The following is a 12,798-nucleotide window of genomic DNA, read 5'->3' on the forward strand; positions in this document are numbered from 1 at the left end:
AACGCCCTGGCTGAATTTTGATAGTTAATATATACAGGGAGCTAACCAGGGTATTATTTTATGGATTTGAAGGCTCGCAGCGAATGTTTTCCTCGTTGCCCCGGACTGGCTGCTGCTCGGCAACTTGTTACCGGTCGGTAAGTCGGTCATCAACGTTTTCCTCATTGCCCCGGACTGGTTAACGTTCCCCAGCTGGTTACCGGTCGGTAACAAATCAGTAACTTAATCAGTCAGGGGCAAGGAGGAAAATGTTCTGAACACAAATCAATGAGGAAAGAATTCTGTAGTTAGCTAGCTAGCTATAAATAATATGAGGATTTGGCAACAATTTTAACATTAGGTAGGATGGCATTGCACGTTGTAACTTACAAAAATATTTACCTGAAATAATTTGCTCTGTCTTGACTTGCTGTCTTGCTGTCCTCTCAAACTGCAATGGTCCTTTTTTCTGGATGATGCATGTGGAGCACGAGGGTATGTCCGTGTGGGCGTGTGCAGGTTGTCCAAGGCAGTTTTGCAGGGGCTACTACTCACACTTAATTGAGTCAACTCAGCAATTTAAGTTACCTGGACAGTTCTGATTTGACTGATGAGTTGACCACATTAAAACTTTAAATTTCAAGTAGGCCCAATGTTTTAGTCATTTTTAGTTGAACTGACTAAGGAAAAAGAATTGAGGTAACTAAAAGCCCAAATTCATTTTTACAGTGCATACTCCTAATAATGTATAATGTCTTTCTCTCTCTCCAGCCTCCCACCTCTAATACAATTTTTCTCTCTGTCTCCTCTGTCTACCCACCCCCACCTCTTTCTCTCTTTCTCTCTCTACATCCCCCAGCAGTAATATAATGTCTCTCTCTCTCTCCCCCTCCCAGTTCTATTATAATTTCTCTCTCCCCTCTATCTGTTCACCAACCCCTCCATCCTCTAATTTAATATGCCCTGTTTCTTGGACTTTCTCTCCGGATATCTTGCCTTTAAACGTCACGCCCACCACCATCAAAACCACCATTACCACAGCGTCTAGTTTGGTCTACCTCGCTTGTCTCTCTCGTCTTCTACTTCTTCTTCATCCCTCCCCCTCCTTTTAGGTTTACCTCTAGCTCTCCCTGGGGAAATACTGAGGCGCTGCTGTCAGCCCACTGTGGGGGTGGAGAGAGAGAGAGAGAGAGAGAGAGAGAGAGAGAGAGAGAGAGAGAGAGAGAGAGAGAGAGAGAGAGAGAGAATGTGTGTGTTATGTGTGTGTGTGCATCCATTTGACAGTTTCTCTGCAGTTTGTGTGTGTGCTTTAGAGTCTTCACAGATATTGGACACAAGAACCTGGATGACGGTTTGTAATTCAGCAAATAAACAGTCTTTCGCTGTGCTACCAACAGCTGTGAAGCAAAACAAAATCAGAACAACGGCTCGCTTAGTCTTTGGTGTAGCGGTAGTAAAAATCCTTGATTCTTATGAGTCTAAATCACAAAGTTGGGCTGCAACAGAGAAGAGCGTCAATCCCCACTAATTCAGACCAGAGGTGGAAAGTAACTAAGTACATTTACTTGAATACTGTACTTAAGTACAATTTTGAGGTACTTGTACTTTACTTGAGTATTACCATTTTATGCTACTTTATACTTCTACTCCACTACATTTCAGAGGGAAATATTGTACTTTTTACTCCACTACCTTTATTTGATAACTTAAGTTACTAGTTACTTTGCAGATTCAGGTTATTAATACAAAATATAATCAACTAATAAATTGTGATGTATTATTATAGATTACTGTAAGCTACCCAGCAGTATATAAAGTAGTGGAAATCAGCCCCACCTTTTCCAGCTGCAACATTAAAGTGATGCTTACACATTAATGCATCAATAATTATAATTAAATAGTATAATATATATTGTATTATTCTGAAATGGGCCATTCTGCATAATGAGTACTTTTACTTTTGTTGCTTTAAGTACATTTTTATGCTAATACTTTGTACTTTTACTTAAGTAACATTCTGAATGCAGGACTTTCACTTGTAACAGAGTATTTTTATACTGTGGTATTTCTACTTTTACTTAAGTAAAAGATCTGAGTACTTCTTCCACCACTGATTCAGACACCATAGATTCACCCGATTTGAATTCTGGTGTCGGTCTGGTCACCAGCAGGAAATCTTCTCTGCACACAGCGAGTTATGAATTGAAACTTAACAGTGAAACACAAAACTCTTTCCTAAACATCAGCGAGCGAGCGCTCCGTCCAGAGAAAGCTCACCGATGATCCCAAGAAGAAGACATTTAAGGTCGAGGAGTGAGTGCGCCCGTGTTTGCTCGTGTTTTGAGGGCGTTGAGGTCTGCAAAATTCAAACAGTTACCTCCCGCTGCCACTCGGGGGTGCTAAAGTACAAAGTGGCCCATCCAGGTTAAAGCTAAGATGGACATGAAACTTTACTGATCCACTAGGGGAAATCGGGCTGTTGCTGAAGCAAATAGTCAAAGGATACAGCAAAGAAAAACAGAAAATAAATCTGAATATAGCAAAAGAGGGTCATATGTAAACATGCGCAAGTGACAATTTCAACACTCTTAACACTGTTCACAGGGTTAAGATGCTGCTTGTTGTCTCATCAAGCAACGTTCAACCCTGCACCCACGTGTTTGTGTGTGTGTGTGTGTGTGTGTGTGTGCGTGTGTGTGTGTATGTGTGTGCAGATTGCTGTAGGGGTTTGTGTGTGTGCAGATTGCTGTAGGGGTTAGGAGGGGTAATGGTCAGCATGTTCAATATTTTATGATGCTCAATGGTGTGAGTGGGAGGAGGAGGAAGAAGAGGAAGAGGAAGAAGGCACTCAAGAAGAGTCCATTATGCTGCATTTATGCAAATTTGTATCATCACAACTATAAATTCACGGCAATCGGCGAGAAAATCCGACACTGTGGCATCTCTGAAACTGTGTAATATCGGTAGCACAAGTGCTCGTTGCTGTAAAACCCATTCATTCATTCATTCATTCATTCATTCATTCATTCATTCATTCAAAAAGGAGCAAATAGAGGTAGAGAGAGAGAGTAAGGGGTTGCTTGAGGGACAGACAGAGAGAGAGAGAGACAGACGGCAGACAGACCTGCCCCTCCGTCCCGTCGTGGAAGGTCACCCTGTCAGAATGAATCAGTGTCTGACTGCATCTCAATACTGGAGCCGACGGCAGTGGTCGATTTCCTCCAATTTAACAAGGGAGGCAGTTGGGAGGTCAAGCATGACTTACACTCAGTTTTTGCCTCATAAGATAATGAGGATGCATGTCATAATTTGCATGTATTTTTTGAAGGTTTACTTAACCATTATACAACCCGGCAATCACATTCTCTCTCAAAAAGAGATGCTGGGTGAAGACAGTACCATGACAAACCTAAATGCTGCAGAGAAACAACGGATAACAGTGTACATATGCAAAAAATACAATTTAAAAAGTAACAAAACCACAAAAACACTTTTTTTTGGCTGAAAATCGATGTATTTGGGTATTTACTGGTGTTGTCGATGGATTCAGGTCCAAATCTTGACATTTTAGTGCAAAGTTGTTGAATTCTACAGATTGTGTTACGCGAGGCGACTGTCCTCTACTGGTTGAAATCCAGCTATTGAACTGAATTTTGCTATTGGCTGATCAGTGGTGCCAGCTTTAGTCAGCAAGTGAACACTTTACCACGCCCACATCTCATTTTATCGCAGTATCTGTCATAATAGATATGTGCAAAGTCAAAAATCGCTATATAGCCTATGTCAAAAGCCAGTCGTCCATGCAGTTATAGACCAGCATTATCATTAGGACTTCTTTACTTTCCACATATCACCATCGATCGGGAGGTTACATTCAAAAGCCAATCTGTTACTGATTACTGATTACTTCTTAAAATTGCAATTGGTCATCTGACTCATAAACGTGACATGATCTACCAATATCATTTGGCTATTTACAAGTTACTTCTACTGTACATTACTTCTGTACATTACTCTCTAATCTACAGAATACAGGAGGATCTGTAATGTATTCTAATTTACAGATTATGTTTTATATCATAAGTAAAACTTTTATATGAATGTGTAAACAATATTTATAATCACATTCTACAACCATAATTCACCTTTCCACATTCCTTCTTTCCAGATTGTGTTCAATTATGTTTGTGTCTTTAATCAAAGGGAGAGTAGACAGAGAGATGAAGTTGACAGAGAGAGAGAGAGAGAGAGAGAGAGAGAGAGACATAATGAAAGAGTGAGACACACACAGAGAGAGAGAGAGAGAGAGAGAGAGAGAGAGAGAGAGAGAGAGAGAGAGAGATAGAGGGTAACAGTGTATGAATGAGGAGAGAGAGAAGAGAGAAAGACGGAGACATAATGAAAGAGTGAGACACTGAGAGAGAGAGAGAGAGAGAGAGAGAGAGAGAGGGTAACAGTGTATGAATGAGGAAAGAGAGAAGAGAGAAAGATGGAGACATAATGAAAGAGTGAGACACTGAGAGAGAGACAGAGAGAGAGAGAGAGAGAGAGAGAGAGGGGGTAACAGTGTATGAATGAGGATAGAGAGAAGAGAGAAAGACGGAGACATAATGAAAGAGTGAGACTGAGAGAGAGAGAGAGAGAGAGAGAGAGAGAGAGGGTAACAGTGTATGAATGAGGAAAGAGAGAAGAGAGAAAGACGGAGACATAATGAAAGAGTGAGACACGGAGAGAGAGAGAGAGAGAGAGAGAGAGAGACAGGGTGTGACATGTCTTCCTCTGCAGCGTAGGACAGCATGTCAACATTCATTACCTCCTGACTCCATCTCCATGCTGCTTTTATAGAAATGGTATTTGGCCGTGAGCAGCAGCTCCACGCAGCAAGGACACTTCCTCATCTATCATGGTAAATTCTGTTTGGAATCCAGTTCTGTAAATCATATACAGACTAAAGCTACGTTCACACTGCGGCTGAAAATGTCCCAATTCTGATTTTTCTTCGCCTCAGGTGACTCAGATCTGACGTTTTCTAATCAGTGTGAACAACGAAAAAAAAAAAAGCCGCATATGGAGTCGCATTTTGCTTCAATTCCCATCTGGACCGCATGGATTGTGCGCTACGAATTCAGATCCCGAGGCATGCGACTTAACATGCGACTTGTATTTGAATACAAGTCAAATCAGAATTTGTCAGTGTTGCCATGACAACAGGTAAATCTTAACTGTGTTCACCTGAGACAACTGTCATAATTTTGGCGCTTGGCGTTAGCGTGGAAGACAAGGAGACACAACAATGGAAAGAAAGACAAATAGACGAATTGATTAGTATTGTGGGGAGACGCCTCAGTTCAGTGAAAACCTGAAGTCACGTTTCACTGACGTTTTAATGAGTTTCGGATTTGACAGTTTTTGTTTTTTTTTAGCACGTTAGCCGACTGGAATATAATTTCCCTCACCAACACAACAGGGTAGAAACCCAAAGTCGGGTCGGATGACAGGGCAACAGGAAATATTTTCATAGCTTCAGACACACCAGGCAATCGATCATCCCCTCCTTGGAAGTAAAATCCATCGGCTTAATTGCTACATGGTCTTAGCTCTGCAGCTTTTTCCAGAGATGACATGACACTTGCATCCGTGCGCCAGGACGCCTTGGCCTCCCGCCAGAGACAGGCGAGGCTGACTGGAGTGAGACTGACAGGGAGGCTGCGTGGGTGAGGACACACTGATAACTTTTCTACAGTCATCCTCCGCTAACTTCATCACAGGTTTATCAGATCTCACGTGCACAGATTATAGATTAATACTGAAATCAGTTGGATGCGTCATTGCGTTTTCATAACTTGTTTACTTGAACTAAAGCAACCCAGCAACCGTTTGATGATGGATGTGTGCAGGTGCATGATGTGCAGGTTCAACATCTAACCCAAACAAGACTAAAAGTTTCACAATATGGTATCACGACACAGTAAAAAATCATATTAGAACAGCTTTGGAAACTGCTGAACTGATATCAGAAAAGTTTTTAGCTCTCAGTTTCTCAAACAATGCAGGTAGCAGCTACGGAAGAATACTCAACTTTATTCTAAATGTTTGCTGGGTAACGTAAACCAGCCAATGTTGCTTAATTGAAAAAATAATGTCAAAATAGTGTTGATAAATTCCCTTTTCGTTCTGACAGACAGTGTGTATGATTAACGCCCTTCTACTGCCCCTCTCAGATCCTCATCCTCATCCTTTTAATGTGACTGCTGCTGATAAATTAGGTTCATAATACAAATTGCTCCACTGCAGCTAAATATAAACCACAGTTACAATGCAGCCCTATTGTGTGTGTGTGTGTGTGTGTGTGTGTGTGTGTGTGCACCTGGCACACAGAATGCCTCTGCATGTGGGAATATGTGTGTGTGTGTGTGTGTGTCAGCAGCACTGGATGTATCAAATGGGCCCAAGCTGGCAGTTAAAGAGCTTCCTGACGGTGGATGAATCATTGTGTATGTGTGTGTGTGTGTGTGTGTGTGTGTGTGTGTGTGTGTGTGTGTGGGGAAGAGAGACCCTGTATGTGTGTGTGTGTGTGAGAGAGAGAAACAGCTAGTTGCACTGTTGACTCACTCCTCTATTACCCCTGTGATTCTCCTTCTTCTCCTCCCTCCTCCTCCTTCGTCATCCCTCCGTCTCCCTCTGTCTCTTTTTCTGCTGCCACCTGGCTGATGAGAAACAGAAATAAAGAGATAAATAGAGAAGAAGAGAGACGGAGAGAGAGAAGGCAGGGGCAGCAAAAACGAGTCTATTGTTTTTGATTTGTTTGTGATTGTGTTGGAAAAACCAAATGTCCTCCTCCTCCACAAGTTACAGGATTGCTAAAAGAACACTGAAGATGTGTTCAGCGTTTGTGTCTCACATTCGTTCTGCTCACACTCAGCAGAGTCAGTGATGCTTGTCCTGTGGTTGAGTCATCATGTTATCGCTGTCGGGTGAAAAGCTTGTATCTCATAAACGTCGGCTTTTCAGGAATGAAGAAAACCAGCCTTGTTCTCAGCTAGATGACGACGCATTTTTGCCTTCATCAAAAGGGGTTTTTGAAAGAGTTTCATAAACCCAAGAGGTCAGAGAATTTTCTCAACCCGCAGAGGAGCGTGTGATCCTGCAACGGATGTGAAAACAGGAAAACCACCAAAGTTACAAGGTTTTCACAAGTGGTCAGGCCTCCCAAGAGGGCCTGGGACCACAGGTTGGGAACCATTGCTCTTGAAGAATAGTTTTAGGGTAAAGGTTAGGGTTCAAGGTTTTCACAAGACAACATTATGAAGAGCTTTAAACAACATTTTTGCCACCTGAATTGCCACCAGTCACAGTTGAATTATATCCTCAAAAACACAACAATTCTGTAAGTAAAGATCTTGAAAAAAATATTTTAAAGCCACTTATGATATATTTTGCTTCCATGACAGCAGTCATTTTGTAACTACATTGTTCGGTTTTGTAAATATCTAATTTTGGGATGATTTCACACTGTATCTTCATCACACATTGAGTTTAAATGGTGTGTTCCCTAACTAGAGACACCTGTCTAGTATGAAAAGCATCAACATATGAAAATTTGACATTTGTCTCCACCATGCAAAATGACAATAGAAGTTTAATACTTAAATCTATATATTCATTCATTCATTCATCTTTTTATTATCTTCTGTCATATGTACATTACTTTACTTTATTCTGTTCACCTTAACAGTATCTGCTTGAGTGACTAAATGTTTGCACATAGAGGAATATAAAACCTAAAGATGTGAAAAATATGTTCTTTCTACCTCAGTAGAAAGTTTGAAAAAAAAAAACATCATAAGAAACGGAGGGAAAAAAAACTATCCAGAATTAAACTGAATTATAGTTAATAATTGGATGGTTGGAGTCTTTTGATGAGATTTAGGGAGTTTAATTCCTGAGATTTCTTCTTCTCTTTCCTCATTAGAAACCAGATGTATTGTCTCTATAGATCAATCTGGATCAATAACCTGCAGACAGGTTCATCATGGGGTCAGGGGTCATCTCCCATAATCCTTCGCTGCCTCGGTCAGCAGGGACAACCAAATTTATAGTGATGAATCTCGAGGGTGTGTGTGTGTGTGTGTGTGTGTGTGTGTGTGGAGGTGTGGTGGGGTTAGTAGACAAAGGTGGGACGCATTACTATAGCTTGAAGGGAAAATTGAATAAAACAATTGAAGGACAAACACACACACACACATTTTACACATCTGGCACATACACAACATACACCTACATAGAAATTACATATTTTGTCGATAGTCACTTTTTTTCTTTAAAGCTTAGATGACTTTTCTGGCAGCGCATCGTGAATCTCCCAGGATTGATTTAGCTGTAACTGTATGAGTTGTGTCAGGGTATATGAGTGTGCCTTGGGGGATGAAAAGAGAGAGAAAGATAAAAGAGAGAAGGGGGGGGGGGGGGGGGGGCTGGAGAGGAGGCTGTCCTGACAGAAAAGGTGGAGGGGAAGTAATTGACGGCGGCCAGAGGAGAATGGATGGAGATTGGGGTCAAGAGATCACAGGAAAACAGAGGAGTAGTTTCTTCTCTTCTCTTCTCTTCTCTTCTCTTCATTCACTATACCATCTGATGAAATTTGAATGTGTCATTTGTCTTTTTTAATGATTTTTTTCCTGTAAAAGCAGACATATTAAAGATGGGAGAGAAATGTGGAAACAGCAGTCAGGTGTCAAACTGACAAGGACGCAACTACAAGACATGAGTCTTTTTTTTTTTTTTTCTTGGCTGCACCACAATGTGCCTTTACAGCGTAATTTGATTTCCTATTTTTTTGTCCGTTTTCCATCCCTTTAATGATAATTCTGATTAAAGATATTTTAATCAGTTCTGAGAGCATCTTGCTTCCTCAATGCGATGTATTTCCTGTTGACATAATGCATTCAAAAGTGTAAACCAATGGGAGATCAGTTAGAGAGAGAAAGGCAGTTTTATTTGATGGGAGGGGCCAAGGGGCGCCTGTTCAAAAATCTGTGATGTTTTTATCGGTTGGGATTTTTATTTACCTGTCACACGATGAGGTCGGCATTAAAGAGACACTGTTTTCCATGGTGTAAATGTGATGGGTATTTGTAAATTATTGGCATTTATTGTTAAGTAGGTGTATATTATGGCATGGAAAATTGGCCAACAAGGTGAAAATGTTTCATTTCATTGTGACTTTAAAGCTGTACTAGACAACTTTGCATGTTGGCGGCCCCAATTGGAAGCAAGAGGTAATTGTTTGAGGACCTTCATTACCCAGAAATCCTATAACGTTATGTCAGTAAACTGCAAACAGCACGTTCATGTTTACCAACCTGTCACGAGTGAGGAGGGGGGCTGGACCCAAACGCACGACCGGCTCAGGACAGGGGTAATGAAAAACTAGGCAAACCAAAAAAAAAAACAAAGTAGACAATCCAAAAGGCAAAAGGCAAAACTAACAAAAGGCTAACCAAAAACAACCACCACTAGGCTGGCAAAACAAAAGGCAAACAGAGCCAAACCTGGGTGGTGACCAACAAGGAGGAAGACAGGGTAACAAGGAATGAGGCGGGGAACAGGCGAGACAACAGAACACATGACAGGACACAACGAACTGGCACAGACTACAAGGAACAAAGACAAGAGCCCCGTTTCATTAGTCGTTTAACCAGCCCTCCCTCACTTCCCCTCGGCACTTGGTAATACGTAGCACCATACGTAACGCGAGTGGCCACTTGCAGAGCGGGGGTGCGGGGTCCGAGGGGGAGCAGAATATTTGAAATGGAACGCACTTGCCCTTAAGCAGGCCTAATAATTAATAATAATAAGAATAAATAATACAAATTACAAAGAACAATGAGTAATGAAATATTGCAGATGCGTTCATTTCAAAAATATGTCTACATCCTCTAAATTTTGTTTGTTTACTTGCATTTATATTCATCGCCTGTTCTTGCGCCGGAATTGACGGACGATCACAATGCATCCTGGGAAATATGCGCTTGTGAAGTCTACATCGTTGTCGACTCGCTCCCTCGGCCCTTGAAGGGTCGATCTCAGAAAGTTCACTTGAGTTATCGGAGTAATGGAACGACACTTAAGATGGCGACGGGGATTCCGCCGAGGGGAAGTCAACGAGGGCCGGTTGAAATGACTAATGAAACGGGGCTAAGATATACACACAGACTGATTACACACGAGGGGCAGCTGGCTGGCAGGGGGGAGAGTCCGGAAGGTGATTGGTCGGAAAGCAGGCTGGTGAAGGGGGAACAAGGTAACCGGGCTAACGGCCTGACGGAAGACAGGTGTGGTGGAAGCAGGAGGGGGAGAACAGGTGAAGAGGGGAAGTCAGAGGACATCTGGTGGACAGGTGGAGAATGGCAGGACTGGGGAGTGAAGAGTGAAGGGAGAGAGGAGAGAGGTCAGGAGGTGAGACACAAGGGCAGACAGGACACACAGAAACAAGGAAATACAAACACAAGGGCAGGCCATGGCAGAACCATGACACAACCCTTCTCTGTTGCAGCCACAGCTCATGATTGGCTGTTTAAAAGGCTTTTTTTGTACATACATATCTCCCCCAGTGCAGCTTTAAAGTACAGTGGTCCTCTGATCATTATTGGTCTCCCAGTCCTGATATTTATAAAATGACTTTCTGCAGAAACACAACATCTCATGGTTGCTTTTTGGAAACAAAGTGCCAGGGCAGAAAATTAACTCCCACCCACCAGAAATGATGATGTATTGATCATATATTGTGACTGAGGTTGGTACATGTATGTAAACGACTGTTGTTTTTATTAGGAAGGTTTCTGGTTGAAATAGTCAAATGGCTGGTGAATCGTGGGATGAAGGCCATGCAACAGGGGAAAGCACACTCATCTAAAACAGAAAAAAATGAATGTGTAGTCAAATGTTTATTAGAGCCAGTAATCGACCTGATGTTCCCACACAAGGTCGTTCTGTGTGAATTCACTGATGGAGGATGAAAAAGTTAATTTCTTCTTTCTGATTAGCGTCTTCATTCCTCTAGTGCAGCCTGCCTCACTCTGTGAGTCTCTGTGCTCGTCTTTCAGACCTGAATGAGGCCATCCCCGAGACAGAGCTGCTGGACAACAGCATCCAGAAGGGCCGGGCCCAGCTGTCCGTCAAGGCGCGGAGGCACCGCCCCTCGCGGTCCCGTTACCGTGACAGCGTCAGTTCCACAGAGGGAGATGACAGCTTGGAGAGGAAGGTAAAGCTCGGCCATTTCTTTTATTTATTTCTATCTCTCCAAAGATCCATCTACAACTGTTAAAATTAATTTGTTGTAACCTTTGAATTATAATGACCCATGAGATGTTTTGGTCAAAACTGAGCGATTCATAACAGACCATTATGTCATCATATAGGTTTCATTTCTATTTATTAGAAGAGAGGTTTTTGTTTTTTTTTGTAGCCTTTTTGTATTCTCCTACATACAGCGCAAACTCTGTGTGTGTGTGTGTGTGTGTGTGTGTGTGTGTGTGTGTGTGTGTGTGTGAATACCAGGACAGTCCGTTACACTCGGCCCGCTCCCCCCTCCATTCGGCCAAGCGAGGCTCCTCCCCTTCTCCCGATTCGCTGCTCTCCTCACGGAGTCCCGCCTTCTCCTTTGACACTTCGCTGGTAAGACCAATCACAGTTCATGAAGGGAAAGAAGAGGAGGATGCACGTAAAAGAAGGAAAAAGTAGTGACATTTCCAATTGCTCTTTAGTCTTATTAATGCAGGGAAACTGTGTCTAACAAAGAAGGATGAAAGAGAGAGAGAGAGACTGAAGTGAAGAAAGAAAGAACAAACCTGTTTTCGTCCTCAGGTGCGTCGCTCGCCGGAGGACGGAGGCACGTCATTGGCCGCTCCCCCGCGGGGGCGGTACCGCCAGCTGACCAACGCCACGTCTCAGGAGGCCTTGGTCACACCCAGCAGCTCCCCCTCCAAGTCCTGCGCCTCCTCCGACTGCTCCCCCATCTACATGAGGAGGAACAGGAGGCCCGATAGTGAAGGTAAACACACACACACACACACACACACACACATACACACTCAGTCAAGTATACTTAGGATTCATCTTGGTTCTATGATTTTGGGACTTGTTGCACCCATAAAATCTACTGTTTGCATGTGTGTGTGTGTGTGTGTATGTGTGTGTGTGTGTGTGTTTGTGTGTGTGTGGGTGTGTGTGTGTGTGTGTGTGTGTGTGTGTGTGTGTGTGTGTGTGTATGTTAGTGTTGGTATCAGATACAAGTCGGGACACCAGCCCAGCAGATCCTGGCAGTCCGACCGTCATCTTTGACAAGAAGACCAAGAGACGCTTCCTGGACCTGGGGTAAGACACAGACACACACACACACACACACACACACACACGCCGGCGGACAGACACAGAGTGTTATTATTTATTTTTTTGTTATTAAAATGTAGGTTTTTTTATCTTTCTTTCACATTGTTGTTTGTTGTTAATGCAATTGTTTTTAAAAAGTAGATAAATGATGCATTTTGTGCAGACAACATGCTGCAAACCAATCTAAGCTCTAATCTAAGTATACTTGATGTATGGGATCGGCTCACTGTTTTGAAAACAGAAAAATAGACTTTCATTGCATTTTAAAACAATAATAAACAACACACTTGGCAGCACAAGCCATAAGCCCATGAAGTGGGTAACGCAGAAGTACGAGTTACTAAGTATTAAGTATGAGTTATTTTCAGTAAAAAGTATTCTTAAAACGTAACTAGTTACTTTTTAATGTACGTCACAAAGTAAAGTGAC

The 12,798-nt window shown here is 42.4% G+C and overlaps 1 protein-coding gene across 1 annotated transcript; it reads left to right on the forward strand.

Moving 5' to 3' along the window:
• Positions 1–5,601: 5,601 nt before the first annotated feature.
• On the forward strand, positions 5,602–12,358 carry LOC139640615 (sterile alpha motif domain-containing protein 14-like). Its single transcript, XM_071514789.1, has 6 exons — positions 5,602–5,667; positions 6,847–6,865; positions 11,085–11,242; positions 11,539–11,655; positions 11,845–12,031; positions 12,255–12,358. The coding sequence occupies exons 1-6, from the start codon at positions 5,602–5,604 to the stop codon at positions 12,356–12,358; spliced, it is 651 nt and encodes a 216-aa protein (XP_071370890.1).
• The last annotated feature ends 440 nt before the right edge of the window (positions 12,359–12,798 follow it).

Source organism: Centroberyx affinis, unplaced genomic scaffold, assembly GCF_046629955.1.
Source record: "Centroberyx affinis isolate AG114_WGS23_722 - 3 ecotype Tasmania unplaced genomic scaffold, CSIRO-AGI_Caff_v1 ptg009955l_1, whole genome shotgun sequence".
Lineage (NCBI taxonomy): Eukaryota > Metazoa > Chordata > Actinopteri > Beryciformes > Berycidae > Centroberyx > Centroberyx affinis.